The sequence below is a fragment of the Psittacula echo genome, assembly GCF_963264785.1.
Source record: "Psittacula echo genome assembly, chromosome: 1".
NCBI lineage: Eukaryota > Metazoa > Chordata > Aves > Psittaciformes > Psittacidae > Psittacula > Psittacula echo.
In genome coordinates, this window is record NC_137735.1 from 13386030 (window position 1) to 13409766 (window position 23737).

At 40.0% G+C, this 23737-nt stretch overlaps 2 protein-coding genes across 14 annotated transcripts in view; one reads left to right on the forward strand and one right to left on the reverse strand.

The window, feature by feature from the left end:
* EVC (EvC ciliary complex subunit 1) overlaps positions 1–16460 on the reverse strand; it is a 57362-nt gene extending 40902 nt beyond the window's left edge. For 3 of the 13 annotated variants that reach the window (XR_013958887.1, XM_080639083.1, XM_080639080.1), the window contains exons 1-8: positions 16151–16455; positions 12124–12234; positions 9379–9462; positions 8601–8833; positions 7592–7676; positions 5252–5350; positions 2851–2991; positions 812–970 (exon numbers count right to left, since the gene is read on the reverse strand). Coding sequence is in view for 9 of the 13 variants with exons in the window: in XM_080639083.1 (XP_080495209.1) it covers positions 812–970; positions 2851–2991; positions 5252–5350; positions 7592–7676; positions 8601–8833; positions 9379–9462; positions 12124–12234; positions 16151–16321 (1083 nt within the window). In the remaining 4 variants the exon portion in view is untranslated. Of the gene's footprint in view, positions 1–811; positions 971–2850; positions 2992–5251; positions 5351–7591; positions 7677–8600; positions 8834–9378; positions 9463–12123; positions 12235–13698; positions 13794–16150 lie in introns of those variants that run through there. The other 10 variants (XR_013958884.1, XM_080639077.1, XM_080639084.1 and 7 more) reach the window with 8 other exon arrangements.
* Positions 16461–16521: 61 nt separating this feature from the next.
* Positions 16522–23737, forward strand: part of EVC2 (EvC ciliary complex subunit 2) — a 79057-nt gene continuing 71841 nt past the window's right edge. Inside the window, exons 1-2 of the mRNA XM_080639087.1 lie at positions 16522–16700; positions 19379–19433. Coding sequence (XP_080495213.1) covers positions 16530–16700; positions 19379–19433 — 226 coding nt within the window. The 5' untranslated portion in view covers positions 16522–16529. The remainder of the gene's footprint in view (positions 16701–19378; positions 19434–23737) is intronic.

Consider the following 23737-nt stretch of genomic DNA (forward strand, 5'->3'; position numbering starts at 1 on the left):
TGTGATACTGTGAACAATCTCCTGTACATAAATATTTCTGAAAATCTTGACTGGTGTAGGATAGCAGTGGGTTTATTGCATGCTCAGTTGCTACTTTCATACCTGGACAGCTTAGTTTACTTAGCTGCTCCAATGCAAAACTAACAAGCTAATAATTACTGTACCTGTTTATTGGTAAACCAAATAAAACTAGCTATCCCTTTATTCTACAAATTACTAATAAATGCAGTGGGCCAGATTGATTGTAATGTTAATCTACAAATTAACTCTTCCAGTAGGTCCTGTGCAAAACGAATAAAGGATGTTAAGATTTAAAACAACATAAAGCACAGTACTGATGCATTTATAAACACATCTTTCCCTCTTAAGACTGTATCACTAAGAGATGCTAAGGCTTTTCAATTCCAGTTAAAGTCACTGGACACAGAGTCACACAGAGATTTATCGGTGAAAGTGGAATAAACACTTTGAAACAAAAAGAAATGCCCTAATGCTGAGGGTAACAATTCTCCATGATTAGATCTAGTGCTCTTGTGCTGGCACGCTGGCTGCATTAATATCACTTTTTCCTAACATGACTGCCTCAACACTATTTTGAGAAAGAGAACTCAAGTGCAGAGCTCATCTTTGTGTTTGTCTTCATAAATTGCAATGGAATCTGAGCTCTTTACAACAAAACTGCAAGAGGCAACTAAAATAAGGAGTCTACATCATTCCCAAGGCAGGACTGACAGAATCTGTACACTTGAATCATTCTTTGTGTTCAGGTTGACTAAATCTCTCTCAACTTTTATTTTTTTTTGTACTTTACCATTGCCTGCAAATCTTGAGATTCATTTAATAAGCTTTCTACTGCAATCATCTTCTCGGTCAGATCCATCATTATCTTTGTTGCTTTGGCACTTGAGCATTTTGATTCATCCAGAAAAGCCTGCTGGGCTTTGTCAGTCTGCTTCCAGAAAGTTTCCATCTGTGGAATATGAATAAAAACACAATCCATGTTTCCTTATCAATCTCTAGTATTTTATTACAGTAAGAGGCATGTAAGTCTACTGAGATAGAAGTCACTGAGACTATAGACAGCTTTCAGAATTAATTATAGAGGACATTTTGTAAAGCTAAAGAGCCTATTTACTGTACAATGATAAACATATTGGTGGCACATAACCAGTAGGTCAACTCTGACCTTTCTAAATGTAGTCATTTGGTATAACTTGCTATGAATTTGTTGCTAGTTCTCCACATATTTTATCTCGAAAAGCCAATCATGTTGTTAGTATTAATGGTTAAATGAAAAGGAGGTAACAAACTGCTGCCCTTTTTCTGGTAAGTCTGTTTCGCTACAGGAGCAGCCATTCCAGTCAAACAAGATTTTTGCTAAAAAAGGAAAATTGAAAATTGTCAGTTTTTCAGTCAAAGTCTTTCATAGCCACATGCTACACAAGCACTTTATTACCTGTACTGGAATTAAGTACTTATGCAGTATCAGTGCAGTAGATGTGCCAATTCTGATACATTATCATATGGGTATCTCCGGTTTTAAGCTCCAATCCCACAAACAGGACTGTGCATAACTGTGAGTATTCTGTGGTATTCAACGGGATTACCAGTACACATAAAGATAAGGGAATGTATTCATCACCAAGATTGGTATGAAGTATCTGTGAGTGCGACTATAACATCTATGAGTATGGCAAAAAAAAATCTTTACATTATGCAGGGAAGAGTGGATTAGTTCAAGGTCCTGACTATATGAATCTGCGTACAGGGAAATAATTTTCAATATGGATGAAAAGCATCTGCTGGCTTAAGAGTGCCAGGCTCACTGAAGGATGACTGCTACTGGTGAATAACTGCCTCATGTTGCTCAGCAAGGCTGCCAGTGGCTTTTTTATGAAACTAACTCTGGAGGACTTTAAACAATCGATCTTTCACAGAGCAAAGTTAAATTGCAAAAGAAACCTGACACAGGTGTACCATCATTACCAGGACTTCCACTAGAAAGTGAAAGGTACAGAGAATCAAGAGAAAGCTGAGAAAATTCCCAGTGAAGCACTGAACCACTAGATATTAAAAAAATATTCACTCCTTTATAAAAAAAGCCCAAGGCTGAGATGATGGGCTGTTCACTTCACGGCTGAAGTGCCACAGTCAATCAGCACAGGCAGCTCACAGAGCCATCAGTCTGACTAGTCAGTCTTCCATTTTCATCAGCAATAAATTTGCTCAAATCTCAAAAACATGACTGGGAACTAGAATACCTGCCAGATGACTCAGTTTACTGGAAAAAGTACACAGAATATTTTTAACCACCAGTTTTCTAGCCTGCAAGCTATTGGATGTAGTGACACAACTGATGAGAAAAAAAATCAATCTTTGAGAATCAAATGCTTGCTATCAAACTATTTTTACATCAACGAAGTAAATGTACATAAATGTGCAAAGCGTACTAAAAGGTTGTACAGTAATTATTTTCTTAGTACTTATTTCAGCTGAAAGAGTTTTATAGTCTTTTATTACTCTCTTAGTTATGGAGGAATGAAGAAAACAAGGTGCTAGGATAAAAGTCCTAAAAGGCTATACGCAGGCTTAAAATAAATCTTTACCATCTGGCAATCAATAGACATTTCTCAGCTCTAAAATCAGTGTGATAAAACAGCTTTTGTATAAAAACTATACTGGTTCCCAAAGGGAGTTGGAAATACTTTGCTGGAGCAATGCAAAAATGCTTTCAGGACTCATGCACATCTAAACTACAGTGGACCAGCCAACAGTTAAAAAAAAAAAAAAAATAATAAGCATTCCCCATTAAAGAATTAGATTAAATTTTAGAAAAAAATAGGAAGTTACATTATCTATTACGTGCTCAGAATATTCCCTTTCTTTCCTTTCTAGATCTTCTAAAGTCTGGTACTCTGAATTATGGGCTCCTGACATCTCAGTATTCTGGAGTCGAGACTCAAGTTGTCTTTGTAATTCTTCAAAATCCTGCTGAAAAAAACCAAGTGGTATGTTAAAAAGAAAAAAAAGACATAACTTCCAAATTCAGGAGTGAATTTGTATGTCCGTTCTGGCTCATGCCTAGAGAAGCTGACCAAGAGCATTCAGAATGTTCTGTCTCTCGATAATGAACCTCCTGCAACAAGCAAAATATAATCAAGGCATATGGAACTGCACTAAAACATATGGTACATGGCAAGGAACTGCACTTAATGCAAATATTTAATACTTAATACAAAACATTTTCACTACTATGTAAGCACAATCAAGACTGTTGTCCATTTCCACTGAATTTAAGTTTTAGCAAACACTGCTCCACAGACTTCAAACTAATAATCCCTTGAACCTATTCACAAATGTTTTATTGTAATGCACATGCCCCATCTTAAATGGCAGCTATGAGAGCCACTCAGCTGTACACATTGTGTACACTGTGTTGAAAACCACAGATAGTATCCAGATATGATCATTGTTTTCTGCAGTGCTAGCACAAAGGGATGAATACATCTGTAATGCTCGTAAGGGACAAATTCCAGGCTACCTGATTATACAGGTTTGTAAAATTCTTTGAAACCAGGATGATTTTTTCTGAAAGCTAATGATACTGACAAATACTAGTCTTCTGTATTATCTAGTAGGTCAGTACTCAAATGGATAATTCTTCAGTTGCTGAAATATGCCTTACATAACAAATATTTACTTTTAATACCACCCAATTTTGGGTATCAATGCATTAACTTGATAACCTTATACCTTAAAGAAATGCGACCAGATTTTGACAAGCTTCACAAACAATTTCATCAAAATCCCATGATTTTTTCTTACAATGCAGAATTAAAAGAGGAAAATGCTCCCTGCAATAGATCATAAAACCTTTCAAGTTTCCAATGCAGTATGACATTAAATAGTTTTCAATGCCACTGTGTTTGCTTATTATCAATGTCTCTTTTACACAGTATTTTTATAACCAGCCTTGCTGCTTATATGATATTCCAACTCTAAGGCTGTCATGTTTCCAAGATCCTTCTCTTCATAGTATAGGACACAGGAATCCTATATTGACACTTAAACAACTGGACCACTCGATAAATTACTGCATCTAACAAGCATGACAAAAACCCTAAAAAACTAACAAAAATTAGGTTTTGCCTTGCAGCAGCTCAGTTAGATGTATGAAGATACTGGTGCCATCCAGGCCAACTGAGGGTTAGGCTATACTGGGAAACATGCCTGATCTGTATTACCTCTCTGTTTATAAGTCATTACCAGAAGGAAAAGGGATTTGCACACCAAATCTCATTTTTCATTTAGCAAATACAATCAACTTTAATACTAAAACTGAGGATTTAAGTCAGAAGAATGGGTTTTAGGCAAAATGCATTCTGATATAAGGTACAACTACAGAGATTCCTGATATTAATTCACAGATTATGCACAAGCAAAATAAATCTCAACAATTAGAGCCGACAAGCTGATAGGCTCATGCCTAAACGTGGAATTCCATCCCTATGTAAGAAAAAAAATTGTCATTACTGTGAAAAAATTGAGTGCTAGACTAGGCTCTCAGAAATGGTGGAGTCTCCTTCAACCCAGACTTTTCTCTGACTCTACTCTGGAAAATACAAAGTGGAACCAGCAACTCTCCAATTTTGTTTAGTTTTGTAAAGCTTTTTTTTTTTTTTCTTTGTAAAAATCTTAAAAATAGTACTGTCACTCCACCTCAAATGCAATCTGACTGTCAATGTATGTCTTCTAGTTCAGAAGTAGCATATGGATTTTAATATGAACAAGTGGAAGGAAAAAGGACAATGAGGAAAATAAATACATTTTTCCTTGATGAAAGCCTTGAGTTTCTTTCTGATGCTTCTATTTCCTGCTATTTTATTATCAGTAATGACACATGGGACCAGACAAAGACTTGATAATTACAGATTATTAAACCTGAGCGAGTAAAGTTCATAATGTTCTGTTTGCTTGAATAGATTCAACTACAAAATACTTTTATCCTTAACAGATTACACACATCACCATCCTGACGACCTCATCCAGTAGCAAAGAGGAAATGCATACAAGGTAATGGAAAGAATCAACCAACAAGGGAGTTTCTTTGCATTTCTCCTGAAAAAGATTACAAATTATGTTGCTGTTAAAAAGGAGCAGGTGAGATAGCCTGCTGTGGCAGCTTGCACTAACTGGTGGGATTAACACTTATTTTCTGTGTTCCTAAATCATAACCAACAAAATCACTTACGTTTTCTTGAATTAAAAGGATCTTCTTGAACAAATCATCAGTAATCTTCTTTTTATGATAAAAGTCTGTAACGTGTATTTTGAGAATCTGAATAACCATCTAATTACAAGGAAGGAAACAAAACCCAGGGTAAGTGCCTGTTCAACATCATAAGGACATTTTTGTGATAACTCTTGTTCATTTACATCAATCAGTGAGACTATAGTGAATCATAAACAAAGTAACAGAAGCATCATCAGCAACTCTGCCATACTTCCATTGTGAAAAATTCTTTGCCTCTGGCTTCAGTAAAATAGTGCAAGATGGTGTTACATTCTAACAAGGACATAATCGCATATAAACTTGTAGCCAGACTGACACATTTGAAACTATCCTTTCTTGGAGAAGATGCAGATCATTTGAAAATATAATATCCATTTTTCTAAACTTCAGTGAACCCCTAAAACTGGAACATACTAACATGTTCATTATAGAGTCATAGAATAGTTACGGTTACTATGATTTCAACTGTAGTCGGCCAAATGATGTATCAACATTTTTATGTACCACCCAAAACTAACCATCTCAAGTTCTAGCTACATTCTCTTCCAAAAATATACATCCATTTTCCAGCTGTGATCCTTTTATATATATATATATATATTTTAAAAGACTGTAACACTAGTATCTTCAAAAATATATTTTTGAATGCTGGGATAATTTCTGCATAACCTCTTCTCTCCTGCCTCAGTTAAGAGTGTCGGTGTAAAGACAATTCACTTCATAACTAACTGCTGAAGGAATTTCCAATGTGAAGATAAAAATATGTGAAATTCGACAGCCACCTGCCTGTTATTCACGTACTTGAAAACAGATGATATAGAATTTGCCCATTTTAAACATATAAAAACATAAATAAAATCCTATTGATATATAAAACCAGTTATCAAAGCCAACATTTCAGCTGAACAAAAGCTGGAAAATATGTTATAATTTGAGCTCAGTAGAAGAGAAAACCATAAAGCAGCTGTGTTTTGGATCACACTTGCCAATGTTTTGGATAGGAGTTTGACAAGTCTGAGCATACACAACCAAGATAGCACATACTATAAAAAAGACAAAAGCAAAAAAAAAAGGATTCAGGAAAACACTGGAGGACAAATTTCTTTTTTCTAGATACGATGCTAAGAAAGACTGACTGAAATCAGAGAAAGCAAAGTGGGAAAGGAAGAAACTATTCTCTAGACTGAAATTTTGTTGCCCTTTTCCCTGCTAGCAAAAACATAAAGCTATTCAAAGCTTCAGCTAAAGGTCAAAGTCATCTGCTTTTTGCTGTAATTTCTGGTGGGCCATGAAGTGTGTTAAATGCTCGTTTTCCCAGTGTTTCTGCGATTACATCACCATGTTGTGACTTTACCTTTGTTTACAAATTGATGATTAACTTCCAGATCAAGTTCAACCTTCCCCAGTAGAGCTAAACTTCCTTCTGGAATCTGATCTCAAGTTCCCTTTCTCATTTACTAAGGTGGGAACAACTCACCAGAAGAGAAGCTGCATTTCAAGCTTACTTTCATGCTGCTTCTTTCGGATTATGTTGAAAATCCGACCCCTTGAAATATTCTTAGTACATTTAATAAATTATGTCAGAAATGACCAATCTGTTCAAACAGAGATTGTGAAAGAAGGGGAGGAGAAAGCTATATACTTTATGTCCAGATTTATATTAACTGGGCGAAAACTCAGTAGCGGTAATGATTCTGTCCTTGACCATAACTAGTCACCATAAACAATTCTAACAGCATTCTGTGGCTTTAATTGCATACATCCATTTTTGGTTTGTTTTGTGGGGGTATTTTTGCTTTGAATGCTGTGACTTGATGTAGGTAGCTATCTATGGTTTAAATGGGTACTTTAATTCTTCAGTCCTACAAAATAATGACTACTGTACTTATCACAATGATATTGATTCAAGTGAACCAGATTTTCAATTTTACTCAAAGAATTTTGGAATTGCAATGCACAAGCATTGTCCTTGAGACATATACTCACCTATGAAGTAATTTTCCCCTTCTTTTCATGAACCTCAAGTGCTGTATGTTATTCTCTGGCATAAAGTTTAAAACCAATTTTTTATATTATCCAGTCTGACCCTCTGTATTTCACAGGCCAATATATTTAATTATATTTTATTCTTTTAGGAAGCTCATATTATATGCAGAACACGAGAAAAAATAAAGACAATAGTGTAGATATGCAACTTTGCTACACTACTTCCCAGCTAGCCAGTTGCTTATGTTATTTCCTAAACTGATATTCAACAAAAATGTTGAAAACAAACAGCTATAAGAGATGAGTACCTACCACATGCTTTTCTTTTCTTAGTTCAGTATCAAGAAGCATGAGGTCTTTTAAAGTAAGACTGCAAAGGCAGAGCTTAACATCAAAACTAAAACAAAGATTAAAAAAGTGTTAAAACCAATCTAAACAAAGGTTACACAGAAGGACAACACCATATAACAGTTTCATTTAACCACTAAATTTTCCTAAAGCATTGCCCCAAAACAGCCGTCAAGTCACTTCTACATTGCCTTCTCCTTCAGGTAATGTATCTCTACATAAAAGTAAGCAAAACAAAACAGGGCTTTTAACAAAGTTGGAGTTGCAGTTCCCTTTAGAAAAGGCAAGGTAAATATAGGCATGAGTGGCTACACCAAGGCTTTAAATTAAAACAGCTATAATGAGTATAAATTTTGAAAATATTCTTCATCACTAGTGCCTTCTCCAGTCCCCACAGTGACACAAATATCATTTTCTTTGTTCTTGGTAATGAGAATAGAGACACGTATTCATCTAGGGATACTTTGCCATAGGGTAGCTGAAAGAAAATCGGAGCTGACAGTCCATTTCGATTAGCTCTACTCACTCATCAGTGGCATGCCTGAGAAAGGAACTCTTTTCCCACAATAAACCAAAGTAGCTCCTATTAAGACAGAGGACAGACCATTGCCACTTGCTGTTCTCAACACACCTCTGCTGTACTGAGGACTCCATCGTCAGTCTAGCATGCCACTGCACTCGTGAACTAAGCATATGAGCCAAAACAAAGGAATCTCCTTATCCTACAGTGACACACCTTTTACAAGACAGCTTTTGCCAAAGTTCTGATTCCCAGAATTTTATAAGGAACAAACTGACCTTCTATGTGCAGCAGGATCTATTACTTTAATCTCCCCAACCACTTTTAGGCTTATAAGCAGATAATCCTCTCTCGATATGGTGAATACACCAGCCTTTGGTTTACACCAGACCTTTAGTGATTGTTGGGGCACACTAGGAAATGACCAAACAAGAGGGCAGGTTTACTGCTTACCTCTCACATGTTAGCACTTCAGGGAAGCTGGTCACCTTGAGGAAGGCTCGAGCCTGAAATCTGTCATCGCTTGTTGTGGAATGTATTGTTGTGGAGGAACTGCAGTCCTCTTTGTCTCCCTGGCTCAGGGATCCCAGGCTGCCTGATGTAGATGTCTCCATGACCTGATTAGGTAGAACCGCCTGCTTTGGATTCTCATGCAAAGATGGATTGGATGAGCCATCTGCCAAAGGCTACAGTCAAAGAAAATCCACAAGGTCAATTAATACAACACAATAAGGAAATAAACATCTCATCAATTTGCAGTGTTTGCCTTCAAGTGAAAAATTAAACAATAGACACAGCAAAAGTGTTTTCATATAAATTAAGATTCATCATACTGACAGGTTTCTGCATTGCACACAAAAGCACTCTTCTGTTGTGGTTATTGTCTTGGTGCGTGTTTTCTTAGTGAAGAACAAATCCTTGCAAGGTTTTTCGTATGGCTTCTTGGACAGACCCAACTTCCAAGGGAAGACATGGTTAATGTTAGTGAGAAGAAAAGGTCTCTTGACTACAATGAAAATCGACCAGACATCATGTGAAGCACTGCATGCGTCAGGGAAAGCTGAAAACAGCTTATACCTTACGGAATAAGCCCTCAGTCAATGGACTCTAAACAGAGAAAGATCTGTGTTACACAGATTGGCAGTAAGTTTTCTTCCATTACTTGACTCTGCAATTTATTTTGAAACAGAATGATGGTCATAAATTTTTACAAGTAAATCTAAAACCTTACCCTAAATTTCTGATTGATGGGATAGATCACTTTTGCCTTTAATGCAAATGCCGTGACATTACTGTTCAGAGGAGATTCACTTTCCTGTATGGAAAAGAACAGAAAACCATTGGGAATAGCAGCAGATCTGATGGATGTTTACTGTAAGCATTGCATGCCCCTTTCGGATATGCAACTTCGAAATTCCTATTGCTAACTATTTATTGACTGTTTCTGCTTTGGCTCAAGAAGCCTCCTCATAAGACTCATTCTGAGTATAAAACCAAGAAAAGGGAACTCTTGTCATTACCACTGCTCCAAAATGTTTTTACTCCTGCAACGGAAAATAGGCAATAGCTGGTATTATAAGCAATTTTCATTTTGTTCCTCTCTCACCTATTTAGCAGCAACTACAGATTTGACATGAGAGGCTGAAATTATCTTAATAGAAACTACTAAAAGCTAAGCTCCACAGATATCATCATGGCTATAAATCCTGTCTTTCAATTTAAATAAAGAAACAATAGATTAAATAAAACTAGTAATCATTTTTCCTAGGAAGAACTTTCATAGTACAACCCTTACCTATAATCTGGAGAAAATACCAAAGAACTTTTTGTAGATAATGCATTATTTTCATACAATCTGCTATATCACGTAATCTTTCTGCTTCTCCTCTTTCCTAGCTACTGCTTTATGCACTGAAACAATAGAATAATCAGCTTTGTTTTGCGAGGTTATGTATGGCTTAATAAAAGGTTGGCTGTAAGCAACAGATAGAATGTTTAAATCCAAGCTTTAGGAGATTTCCTATTCCAACTTCTCTGGGTTTGTCACATGAAATGAAAGAATCAGATTCATCAAAGCACAATTTACTTTATATAGATTTTTTCTAGGAAATATCAAAGCACTAACAGAGTCTACAAAATAGGAATGGGAAGAGAAGAACAAATTACATCATTCATTGAACTTTCATCATTGCACCTTTTTCATCTTTCTATCATTTATTTCCAGAAGTAATTTTTGGATTTACTGATAAAGTTAGAAGCATGGGGTCAGCATGTAAAACACCCACTCATACTGAGTAGTCCCACTGCCATGGTACATATTCAGGGACAGAAGCCAACAAAGCTATTGCTCTGCAATGGCTGGAGGCAGAGCAGCTCCAGCCCAAAGTCCTAAAGCTGTACTGAAATGTGCTAGGACTAAATACAACCTGCTTCTCAGCAGGCATAGGTAATACCCATGTATTATTAATATTGTAATGATGGTATTATTGCCATGTGAAAGGTCTCAGAATGAAAATACCCGTTTTTCTGAACCTAACTAAAAGCATTTTCCATCTATGCTTCTCATGAATTGCCAATGTGACACTAGAAACAGCAAAAGTCTCTGGGAATTGGAACAAACGAATAGAGAAAAAAACCCCAAACTTCAGTAGTTAGACAAATAGGTGGGATTAAGTCCCTTCAAAATAAAAAGGTTCCTTCTTAATGTGTTATAAATGAACTAATGTTTTTGGGAAATGGATATAGTTGTGAACGATCACATTTAAAAGACCATGATCCCATTTCAAAAAGACACAAAGTTGTATCACTGCACAAGTTCTCCCACAGGATTTACACTCCAAAAGAGAATTTAATCCATGCTCGCTTGTTATGCTTACTTTAACTCAAGTAAAATGACCAACCATGGTTTGCCACCATTCCCAATCACAAAACTGAAATGAAGATTAATTACCTATCAGGATTTAAACCAACAGTAAAATGTTTACAATAGTGGCTATTTTCTCTTTGTCTTGAAAACAGTTCTCGCTACAAGCTAAGCACCAGGCTGGCTGGCTTTAGATGACACTTTCTGCATGCATTTAAGGTATATCTATAACAGACTTCAGCTTCACCAAGAGAAATTAAATCTGCTTTGGGTGAAAAGCAGTGATCTAACAGCTACACAGTAGGACTGGTTTTCAAGGTATTTTGAGATTAGATTAAAAAAAAAATTTGAATTTTTGATTGAGGATGGGTTAAGTATATACCTTCTCCTACTTTTCTTTCCAAATGGTTTCTCTAATTGTCTTTAAATCCCAGCTCACCACAGTGGTGTTTCAGTACTTGTGGTCATTTGAACTCTGCACTGTATCTCCAGCGGGTACCTGACAAGGGAACTTCCTCTCTAAGAAAGCCACTGAAGATGTTGCTGTTTGCAAACACAATCATTTTACTTCATTTATTTTTTCTTCCTCCATTGGTCTACTCAGTCCAACTGAAATTTGGAGATTCTAAGAAGGCTCTAGAAAAAAGATATTTGTTCCACATTGAACCTGATGGGGAAACTTCGTTAATGTCAAAATTTTGTAATAAATTTCCTTCTCCAGGGAAGAATCCAGGCTCAACCATCAGCACTGATTTCAGTAATTAAGAACTTTTTCTTACACTGACAGTGTTCTTTTCCCATCAGTCTTTTGAAATTAAGGACAATGTAGAGACAAAACCAAACAAGCCCCCACCCAAAAAAGAACTCCAGAACTCGACTAAAATAACAAAAGTCCCCTTAGAGAAAAGGAATTCATAACAGGAATGAGTACCTGAAATGGTTGCATTCATAAGCAGCCATCAACTCCCACCCTCCTTCTTACACTTTTTCTAAACACTTTTTAAAAGCTCAATTCGAAACACAATAAAATTAAGATAGTTTGAACCAGGCCCTGAAAGCAATCACTGCTACACGCAGCAAAATGGACATCCACCAAGAAGAACAGAGCTTTACCTCCAGCACCATTTCCTCCTCTGATATATAGGGCTCTGCTTTACTTTTCGTGAGTGTGTGCTCTCTCTCATCAGAGCTGAAGCTTTCCAGAAGCCTCTGGGAATCATCCTTCTGAAATTTTGAGAGAAAACAGATAAAATATAATAGTGAAATCATACAGATTCAGTGAAAATATCTTTGACAGCAGCCCGGATGCATTCATGTCTCCATCCTGAACATTATTTCAGTATTAGTTGGACATTTTGGAAAACTAAAATCTGAAAATGAGTGAGAATTTTACATATTCAGGAAGGAATAATTAAAATTAATGAACTTCATGAATTTGTCAGTCCAGAAGCAAAATTTTAATCTGAAAAGTTGCAAAAGGCTGTGCAAGTGTCAAATCAATCCATCTGCTCTCAAAGCATCTTACAACAGACTACAGCATTGAGCTCACAGTCCAAGTTCAAACTTCTCAAGTCAAGTGTGTTAACTAAAATTGCCTATAATTGCCTGCAATGAAGAGAACATTGAGTATTTTTGCTCTGCTGCTATGAGAAAAACTTCCTAAATGAAGTTTTATTTGTGGGACAGTTTCTGTCGGGACAATTAACTAGCAGAAAATGTTCACCATCTTCCTTCCCCAACACCAGCCTGTAACGCTGGCCTTTACTTCCCTAACAAACACACACAGCTGCTAGTACAGACACAGACTGTGCAGTAACAAAACCTGCTGCTGCACATGCTATTCCCTGTGCACTAGATAGACCCAAAAATAATGCTCATGTTGGTCAATGCATCCAAATACAGCATTGAAAGGAATTACTTAGTGAAGGAAAAGATGGCAGCCACCCTACCTCAACTACTTTTAAAAATTATTTTTCAGTTTTTCAACCCACTGACTTTTTGATATAGACTAATGATATGGCTGCAGCCACCATGCATGTAACTGTCTTGTGGAAAGATTCTTCTTGAATTATTTGGCCACTTAGCCATAAAAAGTAGTCCATTTTTTCAGACTACAGAGAGGTCCCCAACCTTAAATACACCTCTTGGAACTTAAGATTCTTAGTAATACAGATCATATTCTTGAGTTAGGCTCTACAACATGGTGAAATGCAGATGCTGGTTCCTAAAAATCTACTTACGACAAAAGAACAGCTAGAAGTCTCCCCCAGCAATTTTGTCACTCATTTGTCTCAAACCAGAAGCTCACAAAATCTAGGTTAAGTGATCAGGACTTGTGGAAGTAGCCACGTTGAGTTCATCATGGAATCATAGAATAGTTAGGGTTAGAAAGGACCTTAAGATCATCTAGTTTCAAACCCCCTACCACAGACAGGGACACCCCACACTAAACCAAGTCACCCAAGGCTCTGTCCAACCTGGCCTTGAATACCACCAGGGATGGAGCATTCACAACCTCCCTGGGCAACCCATTCCAGTGCCTCACCACCCTTACAGTAAAGAACTTCCTCCTTATACCAAATCTAAACTTCCCCTGTTTAAGTTTTAACCTGTTACCCCTTGTCTTGTCACTACAGTCCCTAATGAATAGTCCATCCCCAGCATCCCTGTAGGCCCCCCTTCAGATACCGGAAGGCTGCTATGAGGTCTCCACACAGCCTTCTCTTCTCCAGGCTGAACAGCACCAACTTTCTCAGCGTGTCTTCATACGGGAGGTGCTCCAGTCCCCTGATCATCCTCGCAGCCCTCCTCATTCTTTCTCACACTATAGCCACTCCAAAAGAAGAGTTTGCTTTTCTCAGCTTGTTTCTCCAACAGTTCATATTCATTCAGTATTCATTTTTCACTCCTTTATCTCCGACACTATAATTTAAAAAATATTTGAATTTTTCCAGGATTAACGTCTTTCTTTTTAACATTTTTAATCCCATCGCCTTCCTCTCCATTTGTTTTTGTCCTCTGTTATTTTTGCAACTGAAGTGATAACTGAGCATTAAGAAACTGAACAAAAATAAGTCTAAGTGTAATTACTGCAACAAGCAGTTGCAAGCTAATATACCACAAAGAGCCTTCAGGCAACACCATACTCTTAACAGGAGAATACTGATAGAAATGCATTGCAGTACACTAAATGGTCTGAAGTTTCTTCTTAAAACTATCCCAGTACATCCTATGCACAGATGATCAAACCAGTAAGGCACTTAGCTGCAAGCATCCAAATCCCACAGATTCAGGCTGAGATTGATAGAATAGTGATTAATTGGAGCTCAGTGACAAACACTGGCGGTTCATCGCACTGCATATGGCTGCTTCAGATTCCAGCTACTTGCCCTGCTCCTACTGCAAGGACAACTCAGCTGCCTGGGAAGGTACATGGCATACGTAGGTATCTCTGCTTTTACTATGGACACAGAAGGCTGCAATATGTGCAGTTCAGTATTTGCTATACGCACAACACGTCCCTGGGGCAGACACTACAAAGAAGGAACAGGCACAGACAGCCTATGGGAGCACTGTTGGATTCAGGAAATCAGACTTGTCCACTGCTCCATGTGCACCAGTCAGTAGTTTATTTTTCTTTCAGAATAAACAACTTTTTCTCAGCTGCAGCATTGATTTTAATGGCATTTAAGTACCTAAATTCATCTGAAGATCTGGGCCAGACAAAACTGTCAGTTTCTATTCCCTATTGACATAAACGACATAAAGGGTAAAATTGTACATAGCTATATTTGAGTTGGTAGTGGCAGTACAATAAAGATATCACCTATTAAGGCAGGGAAGCTGAGCAATTGAATCAGAGAGGCTTGCACTCTCACAGGGTGCATTGATCCAGCATTTGAAGTGCCTTCATTACTAGGCTAAACCATGGCTTCAAATGGAGTTTCAAAGCTCCTACTTAAAAGCAGCTGGGAGCAAAAGGATTTTTCTCTTATGTCATGTTTAATGACGATCAACACTAGCAGATATGCACATGCAGCAGAGCTGTTAAAGCTAAAAAATAAATGTGGTTAAAACCCAAGTCAAATCAGACACCCCACCGCAGGCTGGCAGAATGTTCAACAGGGCTCCAAATTTCCCAGCAGCACCAGGGCCAACCACTGCTACTACATCCAGTCAATGATACAGTGGCCTGGGACTAAATGCGATGGGGGAAAGAAGCAGAAGTCAGTAACAATTCTCAGAAAATATATCTGCCTGGTAGTGTTCTGCAGGTATGTGCTGCCACGGCAATCCTCAAGTCCAAACACTCAATTCTTGTAATAAAGAGATATGAACTATTCACCACAGTCCTTAAAACACCAAGGCAGGTATGTTATTAACAAAATCAGATGTTTTAAAAACCCTATTAGTACTGTCAGATGTGCTCTGCCTCTTTTATCTCTCAGGTATGTATGTGTGTACCCTCAGTGCAAAGGTACTGCTGTGGGTTAGTACTAATTCTCTGTGATGTCTGTAAAAGGAACTTCAGACAAGTTTGTAAACTACTTTGGAAATCGGACTGTTCTTATGGGTTTAGGATGAAAATTTCTGGTTATTTTCAGTTATCTCACCAAGGTTCTACAAGCCAGGCACATCTTCCATTGTCCTCTCATAGCAGCACAGCCTTGTACAAGAAGTGATGAGAGACTCGGTTAGTGGGCCGCCCATGTTAAAGATACAGGCCAGTAGGGCAACATTCAGAACACAAATACTTCACCAGCCTCTCTTTTGAGTTAGCCCGTTTGTTCCAGTAAATTGATGAAGAAAGTAGTAACACCCTTCCCAGCAGAGGTGTCAGGTCAGGAACTACCCCCCGCCGAGCTCACTCCGAACCCGCTCTGGAGGCCTGCCCCAGCCGCGCGGCTCGCCCAGCGCCCCAGGGCTCCCCGGGACCTGCGGCCCAGCCCCGGCTGTCCCGAGCGGCGGGACAGGCCGAGCCGTCAGTACCCCCGGGCCTCGGGGAGAATGCGGAGGGGTCACCGCCCCTCACCAACCCGACCCTTCCGAGCTGTTCACCCACGTAGAGGTCGAGACTCCCCGCGGCGGAGGACAGCGGCGTGGGACGGCTGCCAGCCCACCGCCCGCCAGCTCCGCGTACCTCTCTCCACCGGCGCGGCCCAAGCGCGTAGCGACAGAGCAGGGCGGCAGCGGTGGCGCCCAGCAGTAGGCCCAGCAGGACGGCGGGGGCCAACAGGGCGAACAGCGTCTGTAAAGAGTGAGCCCAGAACTGCAACCCCACCGCTCGGAGGCAGCCCCCCACCGCCGCCATCGGGCCTGGCCCGGCCCGGCCCGGCACGCAGACAGCAGAGGGAGGTCCTGTTGCTTGGGGCCCCTCCGCCGCCCGCCCCCCGTCCTCGCCGCGGTGGGAGGAGACCGATGGCGGGTGATTGCAGAGGCTGAGGCCCGGCCTGGCTCGGGGGCAGCGCCTGCAAAACACTGGAGCGCCCTACGTGCCCGCGAAGTAGCCGCCCGCTGCCATGCGGAGGCTGCTGGCCAGCCTGCTGCTGGCGGTGCTCTCCGTCGGCCCCTCCGTGCCCGCCCAGCCCCTCGCAGCGGCCAAAGAGCGCATCCAGGCCTCGCCGAGCCCCCCGGAAGGGGCCGGAGTGCCGGGCCCGCCCCGGGACCCCTGCGGTCAGACGACGGGTGTGGTAAGGCGGTTTGCCCGTGGGCGCTGCTCGGTGGCGGGTCAGCCCTCGGCGGGGCGGATCCGCGGGCTCAGAGCGGATGGTGGCGGGCGGAGGAGAGGCCCGATTAGAGGGCGCAGGGGAGCGGTGTGTCCAGAGCCATGGCCAGGGCTCGGCTTGCTGGGGCCCGCTGTAATGTGCCGCATGCTGGCAGTGGCCTCGCTTCGTTACCTAGTCACAGCACCTTTACCCACTGATCCCAGCCCGCTGGTAGGAGTGCCACCACCGTTTAAAATGCGGCTTTAGTTTTTCATCCTTTCTCCTTACCTAGATAGGTATCTGTCAAGCCGCCTCAGAATGGGTCAACACCGTTTCTTCTGCCTAATGTGGAGAGTACCCGAGATGGCGGTGGAGAATGGAGGGAGTCGCAAACAATAGTTTGTGATGTTGTTACAAAAAGTCTAATCAGCAGGAAGTAGATTTGTAGGAAAGTGAAAAAACCAAAACAAAACCAACCAAAACAAACAAACCCCAAACAAACCACCTTTCCACCAAAGAGATCCTTGCACCAGAAAAACAAATTCATGTAAAACTTAATTTAAATTGTCTGCTGGCAATATTACTGCATTGAAGTTACTACTTTTGAAGCATGGCGTGAGTTCTGGCCTGTAGAATTGGCGCTACTTGCCAATGCAGAGCCCCTTGTAATGCCCTCTACTATTACATACACAGTTCAGCAGAGTCAAAGAATCGTGCTGAATATCCAGACAATATTTTGCAGTGCAGACTACTGGAACTGAATGTCTGATAAGGCAGAAGAAAAAACAAGGAATGCTGTAATGCCGCTTCTAGTTGACTGACATGGATACACAAACGCACTAAGTCTTGTGCATGAGCAGGGGTAAAACCACAGGTGAATGAATGCCTGGACTCTGTCAGGAGCCATTTGTACACTGATAACCTAGGAAGTAAGAAGTAAAGCTTGTGAGATAGCAGTTCACCTTTTCTGTAAGCATTTATGCATGGTTAGACCACTCTCTTGTTACAGGCTCATTTACAAAGAGGCTGTTGATGTTTAACATTCACATTCATATATATGCTGATATGCATGAGAGTAATATTTGGGATTTGTATTCGTAAACAAGATTTATTTCAACATTTAACATAATAGACCATCATATTGGTGCTTTATATTTTCACCAGTGTTTCAATCTTGTGTCATAACATCCGTTTAGTGTACTAGCACACATTTTCTTAATGGAGCTGGGGCTCTAGACTGCTCTAGAAATACCTGGCAAAGGTTAATTCCCTTTTAACATGTTATTTCTATTGCTGCATATACATATGGTAAATGGAAATATGTATGTATGTATATGTATCCAATAGCCTTTTTTTGTGCAAGTTTGCCACTGGAGTTTCCTGTTCTTATCTTTCTGTGTTCTTGAGGTGCTTGGCTACTCAAAATTCAGGGTCATACAGATTGTTTAACTAATGAGAAGAAATTTATAATACCATTGGAAAACTTTGGCATACAACTAGGTATTTGGAAATAGCCCCTGGGGTCTCCCAAAGCTATGTCTTGTGGCTGCTCAGAGTGTGCTGCGTGTTCCCACCTGTGTTCATTTCTCTGTCCTTCCTTTCTCCTCTGCAAGAGCTGCTTCAAATCTCCATGTACTTGTATTCCAGAGTGCTCAAAACGCAGGGCTCCTAGTGCATCCAAATTTGTGAGATGTCTTGCATTTTTTGTCGTTTTGAGGTGAAGTCCCCTCTCTGAAGTGAGAACTGTTTTCACATAAGGTTAACTAAACATATAGCTCTAGCAGTAATCAAAGTGATGGCTTCCCTTCCCCGAGCAGGCAAAGAAGAAAATTGCCCCTGACTTGCTGTACTGTAACAGTGGTGTTGACATAAGTCAGTACTTAACATTACTCACATGTAGTGCTTGGGAGCAAACAGAAACAGCAAGTGCAGGTCATGTCATTCAGCGAACTTACAAGATTGCTGTTAATCAGCTGACATTCCTAACTCTGTATTATTTCCTGGAAGGAAGCATTTTTATTAAATGAAAACTTGCTTACATGACTAATAGTTCTTGATCAAAACACTGGGCTTAACAATCTTTAAAAACACAGATTTCTCCTATTGATGTTTCAAAGCTGTAATTTCTGTAGCAATCTCTGTGGTCTGTGCACAGGCGGGAGGCTGTCACATATTGCCTCATAAGCTGTAGTTTTTAGCCCGTGGTATTGTTGAAAGGCTCTGTGTAATACTCCAAAGGAAAAAGGAGCGTAACATCAGTAGACTTGTGATGGACACATTCCTGCTGACTGCGACTGATGGCATTTTCCCCTCCTCAAATCTGCCTTTGAAAAGGTTATTTTACAAGTACAAACTAAGAGCAAACCCTTCTGCTCCATTATTTCACAGAGGCTTGGCCTGATAATATGAAGTGTAAGTATGGTTTGAGCCCCCAGTGTGCATAGCCATACTGGGAGACAGCTGAGACTTAGACTGCTTAACAAGCTGTGTGAGACCTCTAGAGCCTCTCTCTTCTAGTGGTTAATTTTGTGAAACTCAAGGCTTTGTGGAATAAATTTCTGTCTAATAGTGATGCATAAATTCAGTGTAAGAGTTCAGTATTAGACATTTATCAAAACAGTTGTTTTTTTTCTTATAATTGTTCTCTTCTGTATTAACTTTAGGTAATTAAAGATAATCTTTGGCTTCAAAAAGAGATAGGATATCTGGGAATGACAGGTATGTAATTGTTTTCTCTTTTCAACACTGTGGGAGTCCTGGGACTCCGAAGGTATGGGGGTGGGCAGGGGACTGGAGTTGTGCCCTGGTGGTCTGCTTTCATCAGTGGGACTCTTAATCCTGGGTCACAGTTGAGTATTTGCATAGAAGTTAGGAATAAGAGTGCACTAGGCTCACTAAACAGCTCATCTGGAATAAAGCCCCTGTGAGAAGACCTTAGTTCATACCCTGCTCTGAATCATTTTCAGGAACAGCCCTTTTCCCTCGATAAACATAATGACATAGGGGAGTACCCTTTGATGACCAGTGTTCCCAGTGTTATGAAAAAAACATATTGTTTAAAGCTGATCAAGATCTCATCCCTTTTCAGAAGCTATCTTAAACTCTATGCATTTACTAGCGCTGTTGCAATACCTACTCTTGAAGGCATTTTCTCTGCAATTACAATAACTAGTATGCTTTGTCCTGGACCAAGTTGTTAAAGACTTACAGATGTGGGGTGTCTGGAATTGTTGCTGGGATACTAGTACTCTTCACAGCAGGTACCAAGTATACTTGTCACTGATTTCAGATGCACCAAGGAAGTGGTAGTTGCCTGATCTGATAGGGATAGGATACTCTGGTACTTAGAAAAGTAATTTTAGCCTGGAGGAGCTGTATCTGGGGGCTGACTGACACAGGCTGTTTGTGTACATTTGAACAAATCACAGTTTCTCTGAGTCTCTGGTCTTTATTTTCTTTATGTGTGTATAATAAAGTGTGCCACTTCACCCAAGCATAGTGGAGGTGAGTACCCTGAAAGATTATGACATCCTCATACAGTGCATTAACAGGAGGCAATGCAGTGTCTGAAATAACCCCCCCATGGCTGTGGTTCCCCAAGAGGTGATTTCATGACATGCATTTGCCAAGAAATTACACGCTCTGATGCAGTCATCTAACGAGATGCCTCTAATTTCTTTGCCTGGTGCCATGGCTAATTAACAAATGAATTTATTAATTTAAATATGAGAGCAGATAATTCAGATTTGCTGAGCTTCCTTGGTTTTTTTTTTTCCTGTATTTATTCAATGTCATCTTTGCTACTCACGTCTTGCTTTCTTACTGGTTGCAGATTATTAATGTACCATCAGTTGAGAGGAAACACATGCAGTTTTGTAGTTCAGAAGAACCTTTTGGTGCTGAAGAAGTGGGGTGATTGGACACACAGTATCTTTTCTATTAGTGATTAAAAATGGTGTGGCCAGCAGACCTAAGGAGGTGATCATCCCGTTGAACTCTGCACTCGTGAGGCTACACCTCAAATACTGCATTCAGTTTTGGGCCCCTCACAACAGGAAAGACATGGAGGTGCTGGAGCATGTCCAAAGAAGAGCAATGAAGCTCATGAAGGGTCTGGGGCACAAATATTATAAGGAGCAGCTAAGGGAATTGGAGTTGTTCAGCCTAGAGAAGAGGAGGTTCAGGGGAGACATCACTCTCTGCAACTATCTGAAAGGAGGTTGTAGTGAGATGAGGGTTGCTCTCTTCTCCCAAGTAACAAGTGATAGGACAAGAGGACACAGCCTCAATTTGTGCTAGGGGAGGTTTGGATTGGATATTAGGAAAAACTTCTGCACTTAAATGGTTATCAAGCACTGGAACAAGCTGCCCAGGGAAGTGGTGGAGTCACCATCCCTGGAGGTATTAAAAAGATGTGTAGGTGAGGCCCTTAGAATTGGACTTGGCAGTGTTAGGTTGGACTTGATGATCTTAAGGGTCTTTTCCAAGCTAAATGATTCTAGGAAATTCTGCCATTTTGTTAGTGGGTAAATACACAAATGAGGGACTGCTGCAAGCACTGAATTGCATGCTTGATTTTATAACTGAAAATTGTCCCTGAGAATTCTAATAAACAGGAATTTTTAACATATTTAAAGCTTATTTTTTATTGGTTTGCTTAATCAACATACTAGACTCTTTAGGTCTTACTGGAGATGTTCTCAGTGAAAGCAGCAAGATCAGAACTTCTGCATAAAACTTTTGTCATTGAAAATGGCAGTGTGTTGAAGTGAAATGGTTTGTGGTAGCACACTGGTCTCAAGGTTTCTGTTGGAAGCTTTTTTTATTTATTTCTGGATAAGATGACAAAAAGCAATCCCAGAATAGTCCCGTGATTGGGGAACACAATAGTTTTTTTGAGAGTTATGTTTGAATCTGCTCTGACTTACTCAAAACAGGCCTGGAAAGGTCTGGTTTGTCTTGCTGATGGCCATAGTTTCTTTGACTTTGTAAGAAGAAAAGCTAATGGCAACATTCAGAACTGAAATACAGTAAATTGCTACCTTTGCCTGCTCATTGTTGTGTGTAATTGAAAGGACTTCAAATTGGATCGTGTATCCTGATGGTTTACAGGCCAGGGAATAATTCAGAACAACAACAAAGAAAAATATAGTAAGCAAGTATATTTAACTCTTTTCTTCCCCACTGAAATAAAGCAAGATTATTCAAAGCTTTGCTGATAAATTCTAGGGTAAAGCAAATCAGACTGCAGATGTGGGACTTGAAATATGCAGCCCTTGAGATTTAAGAATTAGATCACAGTGTCAGGTAATTTTTAATTCTGAACTTGACATTTCACAAACTTGTCAGTCTTCACTTTCCTACTATAATCTGGCAGGTTAGGATGTGTTGTAAAGGTAGGGAAGCCTTAAGGACATACTGAAGTCTTTGCTGCAAACCTGTGGTAAGACTATTTTAATTTTGTATCATCCTATTCAATTGCCATGGCTAAGAATAACTTTCCCCTGAGCTTCTATGAAGGACAAGTAAGGCACTATAGTCTTATACCTGCCCTTGGAATGGTGGTCCATCTGTGCCGCTGCCATGTTCAGGACTCAGCCTGTTTAGTCCAGTGGTAAAGGCTTGTGCGTTAGCACTGAAGGTCTCCATTGTTGCACAAAACTAGTTTCTTAGCAAAGGACAGTATGCTGATCACAAAAATAGGACAGTAGCTTTTGTTTAGAAAGTTGCCCATCCTTCCACCCCCAGGCCATAGCAACAAAGACCCACTGCTGCCACAGTCTACAGGTAGTAGTTGCATTTTGTGCCAGGTCAGATCCTCTCCATTTGCATGCCCTAAACAGCAAGTGAATGCAGTGAGGGCTGGGAGTGGGGAGCTCTCCTTCCTTGAGTGTATTGTGTGTGCCTTGTATATGGCTGTTGGAGTTCCAAAAGAGCAAAAGATCACCACCCAAAGCAATAGTGCATGAAATTGGCCTGGAAGAACAGCAAAGAATCTTGAACAACATTAAATAGCAGAGACTGTTCTGATCAACTGTGCATTTGTCATTTCATATTGTAGCACTGTGCATATGCAGGACTGAGTGAATGCTATAGTAATGTGAGTTATGCTAATCTTCCAGCTGTTTCAGCTGCATTAATATCATTTCCATGTTTTCATTTTGTAATTCAATACTTAGTTGACCTACCAGCCCTGGTAATTAGCTAGGAATATGCAGTTTAAGACAGGGTTCTGGCCTATCTGTTTATATTGGGTTTATGGAGGATTAAATCATGGGAAAACATTGTAGTAACATGCTAATTAAAAGACGAAATATTTAACAACTCAGTAATAACATTATAAAAATGTGGAATGTTTAATTAAAGCAAAGCAAAGAAAATTTCATCTTATAGATGGTGATATTGTCTCACATCTCAAAAGAAAGTGAAAATGCTGCCTTTCTTTGATGAACTGTTGCACTCAGCATCTTTGGAGATGTTTACAGGCAAGCCCCAGATTAAATCTCATGCTCTGCTGGTTTGCCCACTGGGAAATGTTTTGTCCTGGGGCGTTGTACTCCAGGAATGCCTGGTGACAGCCTGGCAAGCCCAGCTGAGATTGGGGCTGTTGGGGCTGTGTGCAGAGCTGTTCCCCTGCTTTGCTTTGCAGAATTTTCCTTTTGAAAAAGAGTGGGAATAATTTCTATCTAGAAACTAATAGAAGTCAAGACCATGCAGCTCTGATAATGGCTTTTCTGAAAACAGCCAGAAAAATATCAAAGATTGAAGTTTTGAGAAGAAAAGAGAGTGGAAAGAACAAGGAGATTGCAGAGTCAGTGTCAGAATTGGGATGCACCTCTGAGGGCACACTGACAATGGTGCACTTGCACTTCTGAGCAGCAGGGTATCCAAAAGAAAGCTCAGTGCTTGTTAATGGAAGTCAAGGAGTCAAGTATTAGTAAGTTTTGACCTCAGATGAATCTACTTGTTAAAGAAAAAACCCCAAGCAGTTTCAGTAGATGTGAAAACTGCAGAATGTGTTA